General features: G+C 47.8%; 1 protein-coding gene across 1 annotated transcript in view; it reads left to right on the top strand.

Annotated features, from left to right (window-relative positions):
* LOC311236763 (multiple epidermal growth factor-like domains protein 9) overlaps positions 1-26,037 on the top strand; it is a 167,302-nt gene that overhangs the window by 48,522 nt on the left and 92,743 nt on the right. Inside the window, exon 3 of the mRNA XM_084324514.1 lies at positions 21,812-21,951. Within this exon, the coding sequence (XP_084180640.1) occupies positions 21,812-21,951 (140 nt within the window). The remainder of the gene's footprint in view (positions 1-21,811; positions 21,952-26,037) is intronic.

The following is a 26,037-nucleotide window of genomic DNA, read 5'->3' as shown; positions in this document are numbered from 1 at the left end:
GGACCCTGATGTAAACAAGACGAAAGGCTTTCTCTGGTCTGCATCCCCTTAACAATTGTGTGTATTGAGCCGTACTGTATTGTACCTGTAACTGAGGGGTACAATTCCCTGACTGTATTGTTAGATATGATATTTAATACCACTACCTCATGTACTTTAACTTCTGGCCACCCAGTACAAGATATAAGTATGATGAACACTTTCCCACCTGATGAAACGAACCAACACAAATGTACCAAATCGAAGGTTTAATACAGCAAAGGGTGTATACAACGATCACTTAATTACATTTATGATTTGAAATATGGAATATGCACTTTTATGGCAAATGAGTATTCGTAGGTAAATCAACATTGAATGTCCAATCTCTGGTTGCGCAGGGAGTAAGTATACAACCTGGAATATTTAGGAAAGCGATAGCGATGGTACTTAAATGATTATAGCTGGATACACTAAGGGGGGGGGGGGGGGGTCCCGCTGGTTGTAAGACAGTAGGAGGGGGGGGTTAGAGAAGCCGCTGGCGGTATCCCATCTGGCCGACGGTGTCTTGGGAGAATCCAAAGTCTTGGACACGGTGCCCACAGAACCTCGGGCCGCAGACGAATACAGCTGGACCCTCTGTGGAACGGTATCTGCCGGTCCACAACGGAGAGACGTGAGGCGACCTCACGTGTAGAGCGCCGTCTCACCTGGAGTCCTCTCCGGGGGGTAATTCCAACACTCAGCAGTGTTGGCCTTTATCCATGGAATAATCAAAGCACACAAAGCATAATCCAAGCCGTGGAAGGCTCTCCGTCGTCTGGGTAGAGTAATCCAATATACAGGTCCAGTCGCTCTTGGCCCGGAGCTCCTCGGATGCAATCACCACTAGGGGTCTGACCAGCCTGGTTAAGCGTCCAGATAACGTCAGGAACGATGGGGGTGCTGATAACTGTAGAACTCTAACCGAACGATGCACCATACATAAATAGACTACTATTAGCTTAATAGAATACGTCCAACTCGACGGTATGGTGCCAAACTATGACCATTCAACTATTAATCTACACGATATCTCAATGCCTATTCTGGGCCAAGTAGGCCTTACTACACCGCACGTGCGTCGTGGGGAGGCTTTTGCGTCTGTCACTCTGTTGGAGGGTAAAGAACTGGACTAAAAGAAAGTTCTACTTTACTGGCGCCATATATATATGCGCTATGAACAAATAGTACCATTCGTATTTCGCCCGACATATTACTGCGCGGAACCGGGGGGTTGCCTCGACATGTTAGGCGGCACGATTGAACTTGGACCTAGGGGTATGGCAACCTGGCGCCAGGTTCTCGTCCAATGGTAGAATGAAACTATTATGGGCTGTTTAGTAGAAACGGGGATATTCAATGCATATTGTACAAGGAATATACAGGGGATATCAAACGATATACAAATACAATTAAATATATATATATAAATAAATATACATATTCGGTTTAATCTGATCCTTCACAACAGCCGCCCCCTAATTAGTCCCACCTAATTAGCTAAGCAGAGACAGATTAACCGCACTGTCTACCACTCAAGGTCCGCTGTAAGGGTCAGTCAACTCACAAAGTCATAGGGTCATGGTCATCATCGATAGTATCTGGGAGTCGGGGCAGTTCTATGAGCCTCACCACGGGACGTGTGTAAGTGCGCCCTTGGACGAGTACTTCAGCTGCTCGGACCTTGCCATCGGCACCGGTGATCACTTTGCTTACGCGGCCAGCCGGCCACATAGCTCTGGGTAGTGACTGGTCAATTATCATGACGACTGTTCCTTCTGTCAAATTGTCTCTCTCTTTTACCCACTTCTGGCGGGTCTGTAGAGACGGTAGGTAGTGAAGTAGGAAGCTGCTCCAAAACTTGTCAGCTAGTACTTGGCTGTACCTCCACATTCTTCGGCCGTTCGCTTCTTCGGGCCTGTACATTGTCTGGGGTAGCGCGGGGTCCAGCCGCCCCATCAGGAGTGTGTTGGGGGTGACTGGGTCGACATCTGCTACATCACTGGAGACGTAACCGAGGGGCTTTGAGTTCAATACTCCCTCGATCTCCGTGAGGACTGTCATTAGGACTTCCTCCGCCACAGTCTGGGCTCCGAGTACGGCGTACAGGGCTGTCTTTATAGAACGTACTTCTCGTTCCCAGGTTCCACCGAAGTGGGGTGCGTTCGGGGGATTAAACTGGAAGTCAATCTGGGCTGGAGCGAGGTGGGTCTTAAGTTCTGGGCCCATAGCTTGGAAGCTCTCTCTCAGCTCTCTTTCTCCGCCTTTGAAGTTGGTCCCGTGATCAGACAACAATGTAGACGGTTTTCCTTTCCGTGATGTGAATCTCCGGAAGGCCATAAGGAATGAGTCTGTGCTCATGGTCGGAAGGAGCTCGATATGTATCGCCCTGGTGGTCATGCATTTGAATACAATACCCCACCGCTTCTCGGTGCCTCTTCCTCTCTTTATATACAACGGGCCAAAACAGTCCATGCCTGTGGAGTGGAATGGCTTGTCGCCGATTCGGAGGCGACAGGGGGGTAAGTCAGCCATCCGTGGTATGCTGGGCTGCGCGCGCCACTTACGGCAGTCTAGACAGGTTCGCTGGAAGCGCCGTACTGCTTCTCTCCCTTGCAATATCCAATAACGACGTCTGATCGAAGACTCTCTCTGCTCCTGCGTGGTGTACATCCTCGTCGTATTTCTTTATGATCAGCTCTGTGACCTTGTGTCGGCTGTTCAAGACGATCGGGTGCTTAATGTCATCTGGTAGATCGGGGGCTCTCCGCAGGCGACCACCCACTCTGATGAGATTATGTGCGTCACTCTCTGGTGCCAGGTGAATCAGTCTGCTGTCTGATGGGACGGGGTTTCCTCCCTGTAGACAGTCTAGCTCATCGGGGAACGAGTCTCTCTGGGCTCGTTGTAGTAGGAGAAGTTCTGCTTCTTCGTAGTCAGCTGCTGACATGTCAGTGGTGGACTGAATCTCTGGGTGGTGCCGCAGGAATGTTCTTTGTTGCGCACTCTCTAGGGTAATGCAGTCATCTATGTTGGGGTCTGTGGAGGCGACAGTGCTCAGTCCACAGAACATAGGCTTCTTGTTCTCAGCCTCCTCGTTACTTGCTTCCCTCGGGGTGGGCGTAGGCCAATCTCCTTCCGGGAGCTTGAGGAATGCTGGTCCGTCACTGTAGATGTTGCGACGGGTTAGGTCATCCAGGGACATTCCCCGGGTGATGACGTCAGCTGGGTTGTGTTTGGTGTCCACATACCGCCAGCTTGCTTCTTCTGTTAATTCTTGAATCTCGGTGACTCTGACTCCCACGAAGACTTTGTATCTGCATGAATCAGACTTAATCCATGTGAGTACTGTCGTGGAATCTGACCACAAGATTGTTCTATGCACCGGAATGGTGAGTTCACGTTGGATTAACGTGGCTAGATGTGCTCCTGCGAGGGCTGCGCAGAGCTCTAGACGTGGGATAGATTGTTGCTTACGTGGGGCTATTCTTGAGCGGGCCAGTATGAAAGCAGTGTGTATCTTAGCTCCCATCTCTTGGGCACGCAAATAGGCAACCGATCCGTAGGCTACTTCGGAGGCGTCGCTGAAGACGTGTAGCTCAATCTCGCATGTCTCTGGCCTCACTGTGGATGGGAAGTAGCTGCGGCGTATATTGACACCTGGGAGTGAGCGGAGTTCCGTCTCCCACTCTCTCCATGTTGAGGCAAGGTGTGCGGGTATTGGGTCGTCCCAGCCCTGGTCCTTGTCCCATAGTGCTCGTACAATCATCTTTGCCCTGGTGGTGTAAGGTAGAATACATCCCAACGGGTCATATTGTCTGGCGAGTGTTCTGTACACACTCCGTCTGGTGGTCGGTATCGCCGCCGACCTTCCTTGCTCTGGAGCCAAGGGTTTGTGTCTATAGTGGAGCGAGTCTGTTTTGAAGCGCCAGACTAATCCTAGTGTCATTTCTTGGGCTTCTCCTGGGATTGTCGCCATCCAGGTCTCGCTGCTGGCAGCCTTGTCCGCGGAGGAGAGGCTGCGCAATACGTGCGGGTCACTGCTGGCCCACTGCCTGAGATCAAAGCCGCCTTTGATTAGGGAGGCGCGTAACTTGATTAGGAGAGCCTCGGCTTCGTCTTGAGTCGAGACGCTTTGTAAACAGTTGTCCACGTAGAAACTGTTCTTCACACTGTGTTGGACCTCTTCATCTGCTGCTGGGTCCTCTGTGACGTGTTTCTGTAGTGCAAATGTAGCACAGCACGGGCTGCATGTGGTTCCGAAGGGGAGTACTTCCCACTGGTAGATGGATGGGTTCTCATCTCCGATCTTCTCTCTCCATAGGAACCGTAGCAGAGGCTTGTCCTCCTCTACTAGTCTCACCTGCAAGAACATCCCTTTGATATCCCCGCTTATAGCCACCTTGTCCTGGCGGAAGCGCAGTAGCACGCCTAGTAGGGAGGGGCCGAGTGTGGGGCCGGGCAAGAGCTCTTTATTCAGATTTTGGGATCCGATCTGGTAGCTGCAGTTAAACACAATGCGATCCTTGCCGTTGTGATGGACCTTGTGATGCGGCACGTACCATGATTCGGTCGTCTGATCGGCCTCTTTAATGTCAATCTTTGTTACGTGTCCCGCTGTGATTAGCTTCTCAATCTCAGCTCGGTACACGCTCTCTTGAGCGGGGTCTTTGGCTAGGCGCCGCTCTGTGTTCAGTAGATAGCGCTCCGTGGCGTCTTTCTTTGCGTGAAAGGTGGGCATTCCCTCTCGCCTCAGGAGTGGAGTTGCGTATCTCATCACTCCGCCGACTGTGACTCTCTTTGTCCCCTGCTCGAGTAGGTTGATGGCGTAAATGTCTTCTTTAGAGCGAATATCTTTCTTTTCGTTCTTAAAGGGCATTGTCTCTAGGGTCCATAGCCTCTCGACATGCTGCAGGAGAGTGGTGTCTTCTTCTGTCGTTCTGGAGTGGAAGCAGCTAGTGGCTGCTGTTCGGTTGAGAGATTTAGCGAGGGGGCCTTGTAATGTCCATCCTAGGCGGGTCTCGACTGCTGCAGGACAGCCTCGGGGGCCTGTATGGACCCGGTCAATCGGGACTATGAGTTCTGCATGGTCGGAGCCTATCAACAGGGTCGGGGTAGCGCCGTCTATGAGCGGGATAGGTAATTGGCGCAGGTGCACATATTTATCCATCAACTTGGTGACAGGGTAGGTGTACTGCGATAGTCCTATTTCTTGGCTGGTGAAAGCATTTGTGATCTTGTACCGTCGCTCTGGCTGCCCGTTGGCTGCGATAGTGAAGGAGACATTCTCGCCCTTTATCGTCTTTAAATCTCTTCTTATTGTCCGAATCGTCATTTCGTTCTTGCTCCCCCGCAGTCCCAGCTGGGTCGCAGCGGAGGCGAGCAGAAGGGTCTTCTCTGACCCGTCATCAAGGACGGCGTAAGTGTCCATGACTTTATCTTGGTAGCTCAATGTCACACGGACTACCTTTAAGAGCACTTGAGCTCCGTTGCTGCTGGCGGGGTCAATGTACATGACACTTGCCTTGGTGCCGCTCCGTGGTGCAGGTATAGGCCGTCTTCCGTTACTATCGTGTAGTATATCTAGATGGGCTCCATCGCACCGGCTGCACCTTTTCTTTAGGCGGCATTCGGCTGCCATGTGGGGCCGCGCACATCGATAACAGCGCCGGTTGGACTTTATCCATTGACTCACTTCTTCTGCATTCATCTTTGTGAATGAGTCACATTGTGACAGCCAGTGTTCTTTCTCACAGTAGGGACACGCTATCTTCCACTTCTCTTTTCTCGAGGGGGTGCTGTGACTCTTACTGCTCGGTACTGACTCTGATTGGTGCATGACAGTCACCGATCTTCTTCCATCATTTATTCTCCTGGGTCCCTCTCTGGAGCTTGGCGTGCTCCGCCCGAAGGTGTCCAGTCGTAAGCTGCTGACCTCTCTCGCCAGGAAGTCGGCCAGATCAAGGAGGGATGGCTCGGGGCCGTCGGGATCTCGGTAGTCCCTCTGCCGCCTAAAGCGCTCCTGTCTTGCGGGTGGCAGCTTCTCCAAAATCCTCTCAACGTTAGAGTTGGCGTATAGCTCATGCATGCCCTTCTCCCGTTGAGCTCCCAGCATCCCCACCAGGGACTGCACTTTGATTGACAGGTCGTCTAGTGAGCGATTGTCTGTGGCTGGGGGTAGGCGGTCAATATGCCTTATCTCCTGGATTACGTAATCCCATATACGTCCATATCTCTGATCCAGCGCTGCAAGGGCCGCTGTGTATGGGGTCGAGGAGGTAGCATAGGCTAGCGCTATATTGTGCGCTCGCGGTACTTTCAGGTGCTTCAGTAATATTGCATACTTGTGGCGTTCATCAGCGACATCCACCATCATTGTCTCTAAGCACATCCGGAGCTCCGTGTACTGTGCTCGACTCTCATAGGCGAAGTCTGGGAATGACGGCGTGGCGTTGTATGACGCCGTGGATGGCTGATACATCGGCGAGCGTTGGGGGAGAGACCTCCTGGGCGAGTCCCCTCTTGCGCCTCGCTGTGGGCTGGTACTGGCAGGGTACCATGGCCCGCTGGTCCAGGTACTGTTCCTCGGGGCTGGTCGTGCGTCGTGCTCACCCGTGAATAGAGTCGGGGGTCTGTAGCGCAGCGCCGCGGGGGTATAGCCTGGACTGTATGGGACCTCCTGGTCCGGTGGAGTACTGTGCTGTCGTCGGGCTTGGTTCTCCTCTTCTCCCTCTTCTTCCTCTATCAGATCTTCCAGATCCTGTAATCGTTTATTTAGCTTCTCCGCAGTGTATGCCGCTCCTTCCTTGTAGCTGGGTCTCGCTTGGACCGGTATGGGAAGGGGGTCTGCGGGGGGTCTAGACTCGGTCTGTTGGTCAAGTTCAGGGTCGCTGGCTCGTTGTGGTGACGCTGCTCTTGACTGTTGTCTCGACGAGTTCCTTGAGCCCCTGGCGGAGGGAGAGGGAGTTGTCCTTTTGATCAGCTGCTCTATTAGTTGCGCTTGTAGTCTGTCGCGCTCTGCGTCTCTTTGGGCACCGGCAGTGGCGCGCTGGGCGTCGGCGGCGGCGCGCTCTGCTTCTCTTTGGGCACCGGCAGCGGCGCGCTGGGCGTCGGCGGCGGCGCGCTCTGTTTCTCTTTGGGCACCGGCAGCGGCGCGCTGGGCGTCGGCCCGGTCTCTTGCCATATTCTCTTCCATCTGGAAGCGTCTCATCTCCAGACGTGTGCGCTGTTCTTCGCTCCGTTGCTGCGCTTGGAGGTGTTCGCGCTCGCCAAGCATCTGTGCTTGGAGACGATCGCGCTCGGCAGAGGCTGTCAGGCTGACGAGGAACACCTGTTGTAGTATCCTCTCCGCTTCGTTGGGGGAAGGCGGTAGTGGAGGTGAGCCGCTCCTGCGTGAGCCGCTCCTGGGGGTACTCGCCGGGGAGTCCTGGAGCTCCAGTTCCTCGGCGCTCTCCTCCTCTTCTTCCGTGCAGAGTTCTCTCTCTGTAGGGTTGTCTTCCTCCCGGGGCTTGTCGGGGACTACTTCTTGAGTAGTGGCGGGGGGTAAAGGCATGTCAATTCCCTCCTGGTCCCCACCGTGAGCTTGGTCAGTTACATTAGGACCTACTAGGGCCTCTGTGGTCGGGGAAACCTGCTCGTTAAGGTCAGACATAATTTTACTTTCTACTTTTACCGCGTTTACCGTTTGTCGAAGGCTAGGTAGTTGACTGACAGTGTAAGCCTCTAAGTACTGAGGTGTCTGTCGTCTGCGCCGCGGGCGTTCTAGGTTAGGAGGATCGTTTCGTGGAGTGTTCATCATAGGCCATTTCGATATTAATAACACTATATTAATATTACACTAGTTACCCTCCGGCTCGAAGGACCAATTGTAACTGAGGGGTACAATTCCCTGACTGTATTGTTAGATATGATATTTAATACCACTACCTCATGTACTTTAACTTCTGGCCACCCAGTACAAGATATAAGTATGATGAACACTTTCCCACCTGATGAAACGAACCAACACAAATGTACCAAATCGAAGGTTTAATACAGCAAAGGGTGTATACAACGATCACTTAATTACATTTATGATTTGAAATATGGAATATGCACTTTTATGGCAAATGAGTATTCGTAGGTAAATCAACATTGAATGTCCAATCTCTGGTTGCGCAGGGAGTAAGTATACAACCTGGAATATTTAGGAAAGCGATAGCGATGGTACTTAAATGATTATAGCTGGATACACTAAGGGGGGGGGGGTCCCGCTGGTTGTAAGACAGTAGGAGGGGGGGGTTAGAGAAGCCGCTGGCGGTATCCCATCTGGCCGACGGTGTCTTGGGAGAATCCAAAGTCTTGGACACGGTGCCCACAGAACCTCGGGCCGCAGACGAATACAGCTGGACCCTCTGTGGAACGGTATCTGCCGGTCCACAACGGAGAGACGTGAGGCGACCTCACGTGTAGAGCGCCGTCTCACCTGGAGTCCTCTCCGGGGGGTAATTCCAACACTCAGCAGTGTTGGCCTTTATCCATGGAATAATCAAAGCACACAAAGCATAATCCAAGCCGTGGAAGGCTCTCCGTCGTCTGGGTAGAGTAATCCAATATACAGGTCCAGTCGCTCTTGGCCCGGAGCTCCTCGGATGCAATCACCACTAGGGGTCTGACCAGCCTGGTTAAGCGTCCAGATAACGTCAGGAACGATGGGGGTGCTGATAACTGTAGAACTCTAACCGAACGATGCACCATACATAAATAGACTACTATTAGCTTAATAGAATACGTCCAACTCGACGGTATGGTGCCAAACTATGACCATTCAACTATTAATCTACACGATATCTCAATGCCTATTCTGGGCCAAGTAGGCCTTACTACACCGCACGTGCGTCGTGGGGAGGCTTTTGCGTCTGTCACTCTGTTGGAGGGTAAAGAACTGGACTAAAAGAAAGTTCTACTTTACTGGCGCCATATATATATGCGCTATGAACAAATAGTACCATTCGTATTTCGCCCGACATATTACTGCGCGGAACCGGGGGGTTGCCTCGACATGTTAGGCGGCACGATTGAACTTGGACCTAGGGGTATGGCAACCTGGCGCCAGGTTCTCGTCCAATGGTAGAATGAAACTATTATGGGCTGTTTAGTAGAAACGGGGATATTCAATGCATATTGTACAAGGAATATACAGGGGATATCAAACGATATACAAATACAATTAAATATATATATATAAATAAATATACATATTCGGTTTAATCTGATCCTTCACAACAGTACCCATTCTGCAATCTGTTAATACAAATTTCATTCAATCAATCAATCTTAATGAATTGTAAGTAAGGGTGCAACTTGCTCCGTGCAATCCATTCTTTGTGGATCTAGCCAGTATTTCTGACACTGGGAATACATTCCCTGATATCCATAGATGTCCCTAGAATCAGATACCAAGCGGGCGGCTGGGTAGCGCAGCGGACTAAGCGCCTGCCTACCACCGCAGAGACACTGGGTCTCATTCCCGAACATTTTTCAAAGAGTTATTCTGGAAGACTTATCTTGGAACCACTGAGACATAATCAATGACAAGTTCACTCTGAGTCCTAAACGTGCTGGTAATATGTCTTAAGTGGCTGAAACGGTCGCACAAATTATATGATCTGATATCTGCATGGAGAATGGCATTCTGTCTTAAACTCGAAAGCGTGTTCCCGTTCAGGTCATTTGCATACAAAACAATGCCTCCAGACTCCTTATAAGGCAACTAGTGACGCAGCTGTGTGAAAATGGAATGGCGGAAGTGCTTTGCGAGTCTTGCGAGCCGCGTGATTATGAAACCTAGCGTCAGTCAGTGCCAATCAGAGAGCGTCTCCGAGAAATGCGGCTAGGTTTCGTAATCACGCTTGCGCGCCATCAAAACTAGATTAGATTAATATATTGGCATCATATACAGCTCGCGGTACACCTGCCGCAGCGCGCGCGCACACACACACACACGCACGCATGCAGTACTGTATATGAATGAATTAATGAAATATAATATATATAGCCTACGGCGGGCGTCCTGTCTTGCGTTGCTGGTAGGGTTAGCTTGCCTAGTGCAGCTTTCAATACACAGTAGCAGGAGTTGGTTGGGCTTGACGTGCCGAGACAGCTTGTACACAACCCTCAGCCTGTCTGGCCTCACGTGGTATGAGGCTGCAATCCATCACCTGGAAGACAATAGGCGTGGGAAGAGGACTAACAAGCCAACTCCAAAACCCTCCCCCAGAGGTTAAATGGGTTTGCGTAGGGCCAACAACCCTACCTGGAAAAAAGCACGTTACTAAAGCATCTACGATAATTCAAAACCAACTCGACCTGGGAAAAGAAGGGCTCCCACACAGGAGGCGCATGACGCCGTGCAGTGAAAGCCGAAAGGAAGCTGTAAGGCCGACTCCCCTCTTAACCCCCAGGAAAACCACCAGAATTGCCACATGGAACATCAGGACGATGTACGAACCAGGGAAGACAGTCCAGGTAGCACAGGAGATGAGGAACTACAACATCTCTCTCCTTGGCTTGTGTGAGACAAGGTGGCTACAAGCAGGGCAACTGAGATTGGCATCTGGGGAGATGGTGCTCTACTCCGGTCATACAGAAGAAGGCGCCCCACACACGGAAGGGGTGGCCCTGATGCTGGCTCCGGAGGCACAGCGCTCTCTCATTGGTTGGGAACCGGTGAACCCACGAATCATCACCGCCAAGTTCACCACTAAGAAGGACAACATCAGACTATCCATCATTCAGTGCTACGCGCAGACAAACGACACCGAAGATGAGAAGAAAGACAATTTCTATGAACAACTGCAGGCTGTACTGGACGGACGGAGAGAAAAAGATATCTCAACGCCAAGATAGGAGCCAACAACACGGGCTACGAAGACATCATGGGCGTACATGGATTGGGGCAGATGAATGAAATGGAGAAAGGTTTGCAGACCTGTGCTCCCTCAACCAACTGGTAATAGGAGGCAGCATCTTCCCCCACAAACGTATCCACAAGGCCACATGGAGATCTCCAGATCAAGTTACGGAGAATCAAATAGACCACATATGCATCAACAGAAAGTTCAGGAGGTCATGGCAAGATGTACGAGTCAAGAGAGGGGCAGACGTGGCATCAGACCATCATCTCGTGCTGACGATCATAAAACTACGTCTGAAGATGTACGCCACAACCACCGGCGCAAGAACCAGATGACATTGGACTTCTTAGGAACAAAGAAATACAGAGTAGATTCCAGATCAGCCTTACCAACAGGTACCAGCAACTACAGGAACAGGATGAAGACACAGATGTGGACATAGAAACTCAATGGCAGCACACAAAGACGTTGTGGCTGGACACCTGCAAAGAAATATTGGGAAAGAAGAAGACAAAACACAAGGAATGGGTCTCAATGGAAACACTCCAGAAACTGAAAGAAAGAAAGGAGAGGAAAGAGAAACTGAACACAAGCAAAACAAGATCAGCAAAAGCAAAGGCACAGGAAGAATACACCCAAGCCAATAAGGAGGTGAAGAAGAAGGATAAAAGAGATCACATAGACAACCTAGCCAAACGAGCAGAAACAGCGGCAGGGCAAGGCAACATGAAAGACCTCTATATGATCACTAGGAAGTTAGCAGGCAAGTTCCAACAGACGGACAAACCGGTAAAAGACAAGCAGGTAAACCCACTTACAACAACAGAGGAGCAGCGGAGAAGATGGGCTGAACATTTCAAAGAACTACTGAACCAACCAGCCCCGACAGAGCCAGCGGACATTACACCAGCGGAGAGAACACTTCCAATAAACTGTGATAAACCCAGCAAAGCAGAGGTAAAAAAGCTATTATCTCAACGAAGGACGGAAAATATGCAGGACCAGATGAAATACCAGCAGAAGCCATCAAGGCCGACTTCAAGACTGCAGTAGATATGCTTCATAGCCTCTTCACCAAGATCTGGGAGGAAGAAAAGATTCCAGAAGAATGGAAAGATGGAATCATCATCAAGCTACCAAAAAAGGGAGATCTCACCAACTGCAACAACTACAGAGGAATAATGCTTCTATCAGTACCGGGAAAAGTACTCAACAGAATTATACTGGACAGAATGAGTGTTGCTGTGGATCCCATGCTTCGAGACCAGCAGGCAGGCTTCCGGAGCAACAGATCTTACACGGACCAGATCGCCACCCTGCGCATCATTATAGAGCAATCCATCGAATGGAACTCTCCATTATACATAAACTTCATAGACTATGAAAAAGCCTTTGACAGCGTGGATAGAGAGACTCTGTGGAAACTGCTGAGGCATTATGGTATCCCAAAGAAAATCATCACTCTGATTCAAAACACCTATCAAGGAACATCATGCAAAGTTTTACATGCAGGCCAACTGTCAGAGAGTTTTGAGGTCAAGACCGGTGTGCGTCAGGGATGCCTCCTATCGCCCTTTCTCTTCCTCCTAGTCATAGACTGGATTATGAAGACCACCACAAAAGGAAAGAAAAACGGCATACAGTGGACCCTATGGACACAACTGGATGACCTCGACTTTGCTGATGACCTGGCTCTCCTGTCACACAACTACAACCAGATGCAGGACAAGACAACCAAGCTGGCAACTACATCCCTTGAGACTGGGTTTAGAATAAACAGGAAGAAAACCAACCTAATGATGATTAACACCTCTACCAACAACACAGTCACAGTAGGTGATGAATCCATACAGGAAGTCAACTCCTTCACTTACCTAGGCAGCATCTTGGATAAGAAGGGCGGCACAGATGGCGATGTCACAGCCAGAGTAGGCAAAGCCAGAGCAGCCTTCATCATTCTGAAGAACATCTGGTCCTCCAAGGACATCGCCATGACAACCAAAGTGCGGCTCTTCAATTCAAATGTAAAATCCGTCCTTCTCTACGGTTCAGAGACTTGGAGAATGACGAAAAGAACATTGCAGAAGATACAGACCTTTATAAACCGCTGTCTGAAACGCATCTTTGGAATCCGGTGGCCAAACAAAATCAAGAATGAGGAACTATGGCTGAAAGGAAGACAGGAACCAGTGGAGAAGCAGATCCTGAGACGAAAGTGGGGATGGATAGGGCACACTTTGAGGAAACCGGCTACCAGTACTACACGACAGGCCCTGACTTGGAATCCCCAGGGGAAGTGGAAGAGAGGGCGGCCTAAGAACACCTGGAGGCGGGACACTGAGGCAGAGCTCAAGAGACGAGGAACTACCTGGGGGGAGGCAGAAAGGACAGCCCAAAGCCGTGTTGGATGGAGAAAAGTCGTAGATGGCCTATGCTCCATTGGGAGCGATGGGCCTAAGTAAGTAAGTAAGTACGGCGGGCGTAATGAATGAACGCAGTATGGCTTATTATTCCATAATTAAGCCTATAGGCTACTGTTCATTCGTAGGCGCACACAAGACTTGTTATGGAATATTAATGCAGTCTATTTCCACCGATTAGCTTTAGTTCTTATTTATTTATCCACTGTCATTTCAGTGTTGGTGTATAGGCTATATAGTGTATTTCAATATAAGTTTAATTGATTAATGATCAGTGATGCCACAGATTACTTGTAAAAGTAATCCGATTACTGATTACTGATTACTCCTTTAAAAAGTAATCCAAGTTACTTTACTGATTACTTGATTATCAGAGTAACTTAGTTACTTTGAAAGTAACTAGGTTACGAAGTCGTCGTCGTTCCCCCAACCGTTTTTTTTAAACGCTTTATTGAAAGTGCATAAATTGTTTTTAACTTGTTTCTCTGCACATAACGTAAATTGTTAAACTAGTGCTTCAGCTTCTGTACCATCAAGTATGGTAAAGCAACAGTCTATGATGCTCACAGCATTAGAGCAGCCAGCCAGTGGTTTTACAAAACCAGTGTATCCATTCACATCTAACAAATGCAGGCTGAACTATTCAATTATATCAACTGTAACTATTAAATTGTTTTTATAAATGTCTCTCTATAAACATACAATCAGTCTCTCTTTAACATGTAAATTAACTGTAAATCTGGCAAATAAGAGCTTTTGCTCTGCCACCATCAAATATACATTAATCAATCTCTCTCTTTTGCTGTTTGGCTGGCCTCCGAGTCCTCCTGTACCTAGTCGAAGCGTCGTAGTGTTGTGATTCCAGATGCTTTCAATGCAATTGGATGTGCTGTTTTTAGCGGTAGACAGTATTTACGTTTAGGTCGCTTTCACATATAGTTTTGGTGGACTCGGTGCGGTTCTGGGGGTGAAGTTGAAACATCTGAACAATGTCACGCGGTCGAAAAGGGCGCTTGTCTATTGGACAGTGGAAATGTGTGTGTGGCTGCTGCGATCCCGTGTGTGCGCGCGCGCGTGTGTGTGTGTCTGTGTGTGTACACTGCAGAGCCCTTCAAATCAGCGGAGCCGAGTTTTGACATGGCATTGATCCATTGTTCTATTGAAGCACATTACCACCATCCTCTCTCGCTAAACAACTTGTAGACCACAGTGTTTTTATGAGTGCCCACAAGTAGCTGTTTTAATAATATAATAAGCCGCGCGCCTCGGTAATAATAATAAGCCGCGTTTTTTCTTCCTGTAAGCGTTTTGGGGTGGAATTCTCAGACGAATGCAACGGAGCCCTGCTGTAACACGATTGGCGCATATGTCACATGACGTGCTGTGAAGACCCGCCCTACTCTGCCTCTGATTCGCAGACTGTGGATGGGGAATGTGATTGGGCCAAAGCAGAGTCACTCACAGACAGAGAGTCCAGTCACGCCGCGGGCCACATTCTTGTGTAACCCTTTCACTGCCACACCACGTCACTCCCAAATAAGAAAAACAGCTCAAAAATGTATTTTTGACTGTCGAAAACGAAATAAAATACTGCATTCCGCCTGCATTATGAATTTATGATGAGATAGTAACGAAATAGTAATGCACAGCCACTTGGACAAGTAACTGCAATCAGATTACTGGCTTTTAAAGATTAACGCGTTAGATTACTATTTTCGGGGGAAAGTAATCAGATTACAATAACGCGTTACTTAGTAACGCGTTACCGGCATCACTGTTAATGATATATTCGAAGGAATGCAGGTTTATAGCTACCCCCTCCAATGTACAGTAAATGACCAAGTATGGTTTTGTCAATATTCCAATGTACAGTTTTGCTTGTACAGTGTAAGTCTATCCCCCACCCCTCCTACCCAACCTCCTCCAACAGTTTCTACGTCAAATGTACTCTCTTTTCTGGACTCTTTTTGTATCACAAACAGTACTGTATTTGCAAATCTGGTATGTCATAAATGTATAGATGTAGCAGTACTGTCTATCTGTGTCGTGTGTGTCATATATGTTATGATGAATTGAAAATGGGGGGCCCTGATGTAAACAAGATGAAATTCTTTCTCTGGTCTGCATCCCCTTATGTAATTGAGCTGTACTGTACTGTACCCATTCTGCAATCTGTTAATAAAGTTTTCAATCAATCAATCAATCAATCAATCAATCAATCAATCAATCAATCAAACAAAGGTCTGTCCCATCAATCAATGGGATACATTGCATGTTGACCTGCATTCTTTCAAATGTATATAATTAATCATTAAAACAGATGTGTAACAAATAAGAAATACAAATTCCACAGAAGGCATTAAATAATTATAATTTTCAATCATTTCACAATAATTGCATAATTGTGTTTGAATATCTGAGTAATTAAAGTAATTATACATTTGTCCAAAATAGCTGGTTCAGATATGGTTAAGCAGCTGCCCTGTGATCAGATGAATCCATATTATTTATTTTTCTGACATCAAATGCGTAATTTCTTATCGTACAAATATTGTCATATTTATTTTAATTATGATTAAGTAATTAATTCCAAGGAGGCCTGTAACGTTGACATGAAGGAATCACTATGAGAACACAGTCTGTCAAGTTAATACAATTTTAAATTAGTCAATAAATCATGAGATTTGATCGTGGCTGAGAGCAGATTTAACCGGAGGGGACTTGTGCTATGTATGTATGTAGTCCACATTGCAGCCGGCTTGTGGGAGGCAAGAAACAGCGTTCGTGACAGGGGAGGGTTGAATTGGATGATACGAAATTGGGATGGGAGAAAATATAGAAAATGGGAGAAAAAGAAAAAAAAAAAAAAAAAAAAAGTGCTCCTCAGCTCCTCAGCACTCTTAAATCTGCTCTCAGCCACGATCAAATCTGATCTCAGGAAAATTTGGGGACTCCCGCTCCCAGCCCTAATATGTCTTAAATGGGCCGAAATCTGGCTAAGACGAAATTTTTTGTCGTAAATTCGTTCGGGAATGAGATCCACTGGGATCAAATCCAGCTGTCAGCGGTACCTCCGGCATGGTCGGTCGTCCATACTAACACAATTGGCAGTGTTAGCGGGTGGGAAGCCGGTGGGGTATGTATCCTGGTCGTAAACAGCGACTCCTACAGGTCGGTCGGGGCGCCTGCTCAGTAAGGAAGGGAACTGGGGGAGGTAGTGTGATCCTCCCACGCGTTACACTCCCCCAGTGAGAGTCCTCACTGTCAGGTGAAAAGAAGCGGTTGGTTGACTCCACATGTGTCGGAGGAAGTGTGTGGTAGTCTTCACCCTCCCAGACCGATGGTAGGGGGTAAGTGCGCAACGACCAGGAAGGGAATTGGCATAACGACTAACATTGGGATGGGAGAAAAATGCGGAAAAAGGGGATGAAAAGATCAATAATAAAAAAAATTATAATCAGATACCAAGAACATGCAAATGTATGTATTCTACGTTCTTATGGAATGAATGAGATAAAAAAAGATTTAAATAAAAAAAAAATATTATACATTTTGAGTTAATTTTCATAACGCGATCATTTGCTGTGTAATTAATTAATCTAATTAATGCGATAAACTGACAGCCCTACTGGTTATACATGCAAACTGGACAATAGAACACTGGAACTGGAAATCTTTAAAAAATCTTCAAACAGGGACTGACTTCGCAATAGACTAGGCATTTACAGCTGTCCCAATGTAAATGTACCTTCCTCCGTGCACTTTCGCCCACTCTGAAGTCGGACTCGGTGTGCCCGGCCACGCGTGCATCTTCGCACGGAACCCGCGAGTGCCTGCGTCCATGACTGGTGTGTTTGCGCTGTGAGTCTGAAGAATCACTCTGAGTTAGGGCTGACCCCTATTAGTCGATTAGTCTACTAATCGGTCGAAAGGAGCCGTAGTCGACTAACCAACCTCTTAGTCGAATAGTAAAAAAAGAAAAAAGATTTTTTTTTTAATAATATATATATATATATATATATATATATTTTTTATCATTCTTTCCAAAAGAAAATAGGCCTAGAAGCGTGGCTAACACTAATGGCACGCATACCATTACATTTACATTTACATTTAGTCATTTAGCTGACGCTTTTATCCAAAGCGACTTACAAGTTCTGTGCGACAAGACAGCAAGAAGGGTATAACTCTATCAGCTGAGTAACAATGTTCATCAAAGTGTTGCGTGTTACAGTGTAGGTTAGTTTATTAGGACAAGTGCATGACATTAAGGTTAGTCGGGGTTAGAGTTTTTTTTTTTTTTTTTTTTTTTTATCATTTCAGATAATGGTTGAAGAAGTGAGTCTTTAGTCGACGGCGAAAGATTGGACGGGATTCGGCTGTCCTAACTGGGATGGGTAGTTCATTCCACCATTGTGGGGCAAGGACTGAGAATAGGCGGCTTCTCTTTGATGACCCTCCGGGAGCTTGGATAGGAGTAGATCTGAGGCGGCCAGAAGATGCAGAGCGTAGGGGTCTTGAGGGTGTGTAGTTAGAGACCATTGACCGGAGGTAGGCGGGAGCGGTTCCCTTTGCCGCACGGTATGCTAGGTCGAGGGCCTTGAAGCGGATACGTGCAGCAATGGGGAGCCAGTGCAGGTCCCTAAGAAGTGGGGTGACATGGGCGGACTTCGGTAGGTTTGAGATCAGGCGGGCCGCTGCATTTTGAATGAGTTGAAGAGGCTTGGTGGCAGTGGCCGGGAGGCCAGCTAGCAGTGCGTTGCAGTAGTCGAGGCGGGAGATGACTGTTGATTGGACGAGGAGTTGGGTGGCTTCTTTTGTCAGGAAGGGGCGTATCCTTCTGACGTTGCTCAGGAGGAATCTGCAGGTTCTGGTTGTCGCTGCGATGTGAGCAGAGAAGTTCAACTGGTCGTCGAGGACAACACCAAGGTTCTTGGCGGTCGGCGACGCGGTCACAGCTGCATTCTCGACTGTGATGGAGAGGTCGGTCAGGGGGGAGGATTTGGTTGGCAGGTGGAGCAATTCTGTTTTGCTTAGGTTCAGTTTGAGGTGGTTGGTCGTCATCCAGGCGGAGATGTCGGACAGACAGGCCGAGATCCGCTCAGAGACGTGGATATCTGAGGGAGGGAAGGAGAGGAAGAGTTGAGTATCATCGGCATAACAATGATATGAGAAGCCATGAGACGTGATAATGTTACCCAGTGATTTAGTGTAGAGGGAGAAGAGAAGGGGTCCTAGGACCGAGCCCTGGGGGACACCCGTCCGGAGGGGGCGGGTGGCCGACAGAGTCCCTCTCCATGACACTTGGTAGGAGCGGTCATTGAGGTATGATGTCAGCCATGTCAGCGCAGATCCAGCCACTCCCATTCCTGCGAGGGCCGCGAGGAGGATCTGATGGTTGACTGTGTCGAAGGCTGCAGATAGATCTAGGAGAATCAGGACAGAGGAGAGGCCTTTCGCTTTTGCTAAGTGAAGTGCCTCTGTGACCGCAATGAGCGCCGTTTCTGTGGAGTGGCCAGTCCGAAAGCCAGACTGATTGGGGTCTAGGAGGTCATTCTGTAAGAGATAAGCAGTAAGTTGGTTGGATACAGCACGTTCAAGTGTTTTAGAAAGGAAGGAGAGAAGAGAGACAGGGCGATAGTTGGCTATGACGGTGGGGTTCAGGGTTGGTTTTTTTATGAGGGGCGTGACTCTGGCTTGTTTTAGGGAGGTGGGGACCACCCCCGAGTTGAGTGAGGAGTTGATGGTTGCAGTTAGGAATGGGAGGATGTCCGGTGCTATGGTCTGGAGGAGTGGGGAGGGTAGCTGGTCCAGCTGGCATGTAGTCGGACGGTTCGACGTTACCAGTGTCAGGGTCTCGGCTTCTGTAATGGGAGAGAAAGATGACAGAGTGAAGGATGAGGTTCTCGATTCAGCGTTTGGAATGGGTGGGGGTTGGGAGAAGGAGCTGCGGATGTTCTCCACTTTTTCCTCAAAGAAGATCGCAAAGTCTTCGGCAGAAAAAGAAGAGGGAGGAGGAGGTGGGGGGGGGGGGGGGGGGGTGAGGAGGGAGGACATGGTAGCATGCAGTTTGCGAAGATTCTTGGCAGAGGCCTCGATCCTATGGTGAAAGAAAGAAGCTTTGGCATTAGTAATGGTTTTGGAGAATGTTAACAAGAGGTTGTGATATGTGTCGATGTCAGCAGTGAGGCGTGACTTTCTATACTTCCTCTCAGCCGCTCTCAGGACCTGTCTTTGTTCTCTCACTGCATCCGTCAGCCATGGACTGGGTGGGGAACGGCGGGCAGGTTTCTCAACGAGGGGACAGAGCTTGTTGAAGGAGGTTGCAAGGGCTGAGAGGAGGGTGGAGGTTGCCATCTCTGTGGGGAGAGCAGAGAAGGTGTCACTCAAAGGTAGAGCGGATATTATGTCAGAGGAGAGGGTGGAGGGGGATAGGGAGGGCAGGTTGCGTCTGAGTGAGACGGTTTGAGTTGGGGTGAAGACTTTTCGGTTAAGCATGAGAGTTAGTGAGAAGGATATGAAGGAATGGTCAGATACATGTAGGGGAGTTACCGTGGTGTTAATGATGCTGGAGTTACGGGAAAATATGAGATCCAAGGAGTTGCCTGCTTTGTGGGTGGGAGGCATGGCAGTGGGAGTCAGGTCAAATTGTTGTAGGAGGGAGACCACTGGGACCGACTGAGATGAGTCAGGCAGGTTGAAGTCGCCCAATAGAAGGAGCGGGGTACCATCTTCCGGTAAGGAGCTTAGAAGCATGTCCAGCTCATCTGTGAAGTGATCGAGGGGACCTGGAGGGATTAGAGGATTTCACCCATCTAATGAACACACTACACAATAGACAAATATCAAGATGTATCCATCAGTGGACCAATTGGATGCTTTTGCAGAGGACAAGAAGCCTTCAGTCGACTCCTTCAGACATTAAGCACCCCCCACAGCCGAAATGGAATGATAAAAAAAAAATATATATATATATATTTTTTTTTTGTCTACCAATAGTCGACTAACGGCACATTTTGGCCAATCATAGTCGACCATCCAAATCCTTAGTCGGGGACAGCCCTACTCTGAGTGCTAATGTAATAGTTACAGAGGTTTGAACCAGTGATGCCACAGATTACTTGTAAAAATAATCTGATTACTGATTATTGATTACTCATTTAAAAAGTAATCTAGTTACTTTACTGATTACTTCATTATCAAAGTAACTTAGTTACTTTGAAAGTAACTAGGTTACGAAGTTGTCGTCGTCCCCCCTGCTGCTGCCACAACATAAGAATGACAACAGTCATTCTGAGACAACGGACTCAGTGCGTACTCCGCAAGTTGCGCGTAACATGAATCTCTCTATCTCACTCTCACTCTCTCACTCTCTCTCAAGTAGCCAAATTACACTATAAAACACGAACTGGATAGTTGATTTAACTTCATGCTGAAGCCATTCTAAAATCAGCTATAAACATAAACATGTGTGTGTGGCTGTGTGCGTGCGTGTGCGAGCGCACGTCCCATCTCCGGTCTAGCTGACTGTACCCCTGGCTCTCTTATCATCAGCATTATGAGATAGTAACTAAATAGTAACGCACAGCCACTTGGAAAAGTAACTGTAATCAGATTACTGGCTTGTAAAAAGTAAGTAAATTAGATTACTATTTACTGAAAAAGTTATCAGATTAGAGTAACTAGTTACTGGCATCACTGGTTTGAACACACTGAAATTATTAAGATTTTTACTTATGTCTGAATTAGTTTGCAAACAGATGCCTGCAAAAGAGTTCCAGCTGAGAAGTATGAGCAGGAAAACACAATGTGTTCATAGCCTGAAGTCTTATCTGGTACAGGTCCAAAGTTGATAACAAGGTTTTCTGTGCTAAGAGGTCATCTTCAGTAATAATGGCTTATCTTATCTCCCTCCGGTCATCTTCTGTAATAATGGCTTATCATATCTCCCTCCGGTCATCTTCTGTAATAATGGCTTATCATATCTCCCTCAAGTCATCTTCTGTAATACTGGCTTATCATATCTCCCTCAGGCTATATTCTATAATGGCTAATCTTACCTCCTTCAGGTCATCTTCTATAATGGCTGATCTTACCTCCCCCTGGTCATCTTCTGTATTCCTGGCTTATCCTACTCCCATCTCCCCTACAGCCATGCACATGAAGTGACCAGACAAGAAAAGTACATTCTTACTTGGAGGAGCAGGGGAAATGTCATATAGAATACTGTGGTCATATGTGTCTTGATGGCAAGAGTGCTTGGCACTCTGAGCATGGCACTAACACTGCCAGGGTTAGGGGTTTGATTCCCACAGGGGTCAGCGTTTTGTGTCCTAGTGTTAGAAAAGTGTTATACTGTACATTCAGCCTTTCATTCATATTCTTCCAAAATACTAATTCAATACAATTCACAGGAGTTCCGGCAATGCTTGTGATAATGTTGGACCTTATTCACAGTGTGGTGTCTTTCTGCAGCTCTGGTGTATGCAGGTGTAAACGGGGGGTATATGGAGACAAGTGTGACGAGTGCCACCCAGGATTCTACAACCTGAGCAGCTCAGGATGCCAGGCGTGCCACTGTAACAATCACTCCACCTCCTGCCAGTCCCAGTCAGGTGAGGCATGCTCTTAGCTTGGGTGTTAGCCTTATTCACAGCATGCTCTTAATTTGGGTGTTAGCCTTATTCGGGGTCATCCCTATGTTCCCCGGGTTCTATGTTCCCCGCTCCCGAATTTTTTTTCCCCGGGTCCTAGATCAGCCATTCTCAAACAGTGGGCCAGTGAGCGCCATCGAGTGGGCCGCGGAGGCAGCCTAACCTACTGCCAAAATCAATGCTTAAATTTGTGTGTTAGTATAGTCGCCGCAACGAACGGTAGAATTTAGCTGGCACGGAAACAAGAGAAATGGAATTGAGAATGTTTCTGGAGGAAAGAGAATAATATTGTTGGCTAGGTGGTGAATACTATTGATAAATTAGGCCTATATCAATTATTTTAAGCTCAAACAGATTCGCACATAGGCCTATCAACATAGGACCCGGGGAACATAGGATATAGGACCCTTTTTATCGGGAGCGGGGAACATAGGACCCGGGGAACATAGATATGCTCCCACTTTATTTACAGCATGCTCGTAGCTTGGGTGTTCGCCTTATTCACATCATGCTCTTAGCTTGGGTGTTAGCCTTATTTACATCATGCGCTTAGCTTGGGTGTTAGCCTTATTCACATCATGCTCTTAGCTTGGGTGTTAGCCTTATTCACAGCATGCTCTTAGCTTGGGTGTTAGCCTTATTCACATCATGCTCTTAGCTTGGGTGTTAGCCTTATTTACATCATGCTCTTAGCTTGGGTGTTAGCCTTATTCACATCATGCTCTTAGCTTGGGTGTTAGCCTTATTCCCATTATGCTCTTAGCTTGGGTGTTAGCCTTATTCACAGCATGCTCTTAGCTTGGGTGTTAGCCTTATTCACATCATGCTCTTAGCTCAAGTGTTAGCCTTATTCACATCATGCGCTTAGCTCACGTTATCCTTATTCGTGTCATGACCTTAGCTCAAGTGTTAGCCTTATTTGTGTCATGCTCTTAGCTTGGGTGTTAGCCTTATTGACAACGCCGACATCTTTCATTGAGATGGAAAAACCAGGAGAACTGCATTGACTCCCCTGTTACAACTGCTAAGAATTTCCTTAAAAAATTGCTCTTGCTATTGCTTGATATCTACCAGGCTTATAGTTACCATGTTTACATACTTACTGTTCTGTGTAATTTTTGCTATCCACCAGGCCTATAGTTCAATGTTTACATACTTAATGTTCTGTGTAATTCTTGCTAACCACCAGGCCCAGTTACCATGTTTATATACTTACATACACCTACTGTAAATATTTGAAAATGTAATCTTATATACATAATTTTGTTTTTGTAATGTAGGTCTATATGTTTTATTTATACATGAGCATATATGCATACAAATGTATTCGTATAGATCACAGAAAGCCCTCCCAGATTAATGTATGATAGTGTAGCAGGGTGGATTATCCCTGCTTCGTGGGAACTGTGGTGCACGGTCACTAGGTAGCGAGACACAGTAGAACTCTGGCTAGCTGCACCTCCGTCTTTGGGGTCAGGAGCGTCAACTGGAGGCTGGCAGTGGGAGTGTATGGGGCCCAGGATTTACAAACCTAGTCCTCTGGTCTTCCTCTCTCTTCCAGGGCAGTCAGCAGTACTCCCCAACACGCCCTCACTCTCCCCAATTGTCCCCTTAGCACCCCCCCACACCTAGTGACTGGATGGTAAATAAATAACTTGGTTCCCCCCGCAAGCAGTACCCTCCCTCATTAACACCAGAAACCTTACAGTAGGAAAGGGGAGGTTAAATAGGAAGGGGTTAATAATATATATGTTACCCGCATCAAAAGGGTTAAGATTAGGCTCAGTAAAAGACACACACACCGTGCTCCCATTCAGTCTGATTATTATTGCACTATTGTTCTCGTTACACAATAGTTACGGTCTGGTGATTATTGCACCATGGTTATCGTTACACAATAGTTACAGTCTGGTAATTATTGCACCATGGTCATCGTTACACGATAGTTACAGTCTGGTAATTATGTAATTACGCCCTAGGCACCAAGTGCTCTCGCTGTACCCAGACTAAGTGCTGCCCACGTCTGGGCTAGACACAGTATCAATACCTTCCCTAAGGGTTTACATATACTGCTCTAGTACTCCGTAATATGGGGAAAGAAGGGAGAACATAGGGGAGGAATAGAAGGGTTCACTGAATGGGAAAATATTATTACACCAACAAGGTATCACACTCAAAAGAAATAAACAGGAAGCAAAAGGGTGGGCCCACAAAATACCAGTAAAAGTCCTATCTTAATGCCGGCATGTATTGTTTGGGGTACCCCTATGGAACGGTAGTAGCAACGTTAATTTCGCCCGCAGGCTGCACCACACTGTATACTGTATAATAGCTCGGGAGCATCAATGCCCATTTGTACTCATCCGAAATGGCCGCCTCGCCGCGCCACTGTTGTCCGGAAAGCAAGATGGCGTCGAACGCTCTCGGTGAGGATACTAGCAGGCGGAGCTGGGGCAGAGAGGCAGCGCCGGCTGAGAGCGTGTGCTGAGTGATGACGACCCCTGCTGGACGGGACGAACTCCCGTAGGCTGCAGGCAGCCGGGTGCAGATCTGGTCGCAGGTAACCGGGGCAGACTGATTGCAGGCAGCCGGAGCAGACTGATTGAAGGCAGCCGGAGCAGACCGGTTGTAGGCCCACGCGCGTCTCGGGGCTCGCACTCTATACCGCACACAGTACTATAACCCGATTGTTAAGGACTTTGATATGTTGTTAGCCGCACGTTACTTATACCGCACACAGTAACTACTATAACCCGATTGTTAGTGCTTGGCTCTGCACTGTTTGCTCACACACTATCGCTGGTACTTCTAGGATATCGCGTCCACTAGCAAGTACTTCCTATCACCCGTCGCTATCCCACGGGGCCCTCCAACATAACTTCTGCAACAGGGCTCTCCCGAGCCCCCGTCCGTTGCAACTGTTCGTGTTCAAGTTCACTGCCGAAGAGGATCTCCTTCCATCTTCCTCCTCCATATATCACATCCCGTCTCTCTCCGACACTCTCTGCCAGACACCGCCCCCTGCTGGTCCCACCTACTAGTCACACAGGGAAGGATGTTGAATATGGTCCAGCGATACTGTGTGTGCGGGAGCTTAGAGGACTGTATATAATTATCACCTTAGGGGGTGTGGTAGGATGCCTTAACTCTTAAACTAATTGTACCAAATACACAACTGAGTGAATAACTTAAAATGGAGTCACCTAAACTAGAAAGAGCGAGGAAACTGTTTGAAACATAATGCTTTTATATAAGCAAAAAAGGGAAAAAGGATACATACAAAATATTGTTATCACATTACACAAAGCCTAATTAAATACTATTACTAAATTTAGATGGGCGCCCAAATAGTTCTAATAAAGTGTTCTGGCCAAACGTTGCCGCGGTTACCACTGTGACAGAGGAACAATTCCCTCTGCAGGATGAGAGAGATGGAGGTGATGAGGAGTAGTAGACCGCTGCGTGTTGATGAGGGCGGGAAGACGCTGCCCGGTCCAATAGGCGCCACTAGTCTGCTCCTGCAGACCAGATGCTCCGCTGTGGTGGTCCGAGTGTCTCGCTCCGCTCCGTGGTGCTGCACGGCGCACGCCGACAGCTGCTGCAGACACGCTGGTCCCCTCTGTACCACAGGTTACTGCTATGGCTACTTCTCAGGACTAGTTGTGTCCCTTTACAGCGACACAGACCTTATCTAAACGTTCTCTGGTCTGTGTTATATATCGACTGATATGTCCAGTATAGAGCAGCTATCGAAGCATGAGCCGAAGCTACTTTAGGTATTAGCGCCGAGCTAGCTAGCTTCGGCTAACTGGTAACGATAGATGGGGAATACTATAGTCTGCTGTAATATGCTAATCCCAGACGTTTACTAAACATCAAATTAGCTGGGTACTAAAACTCACTCTCTCTTGGTGGTATAATGTCCGCTTGGTAAGCCACTTTACATACTTGGTCACCGTCAAACTATAACGTTAACGAGAGCAACGCCGTGTGTACGTCCGCTCTCTTCCGTGTCCGGTCAAGTTCAACGTCACAAGCTCATAGAGA

The sequence above is a fragment of the Notolepis coatsorum genome (genome assembly GCF_963971535.1).
Source record: "Notolepis coatsorum genome assembly, chromosome: 11".
NCBI classification, from domain to species: domain Eukaryota; kingdom Metazoa; phylum Chordata; class Actinopteri; order Aulopiformes; family Paralepididae; genus Notolepis; species Notolepis coatsorum.
This window is presented reverse-complemented; position numbering and strand designations above follow the sequence as displayed.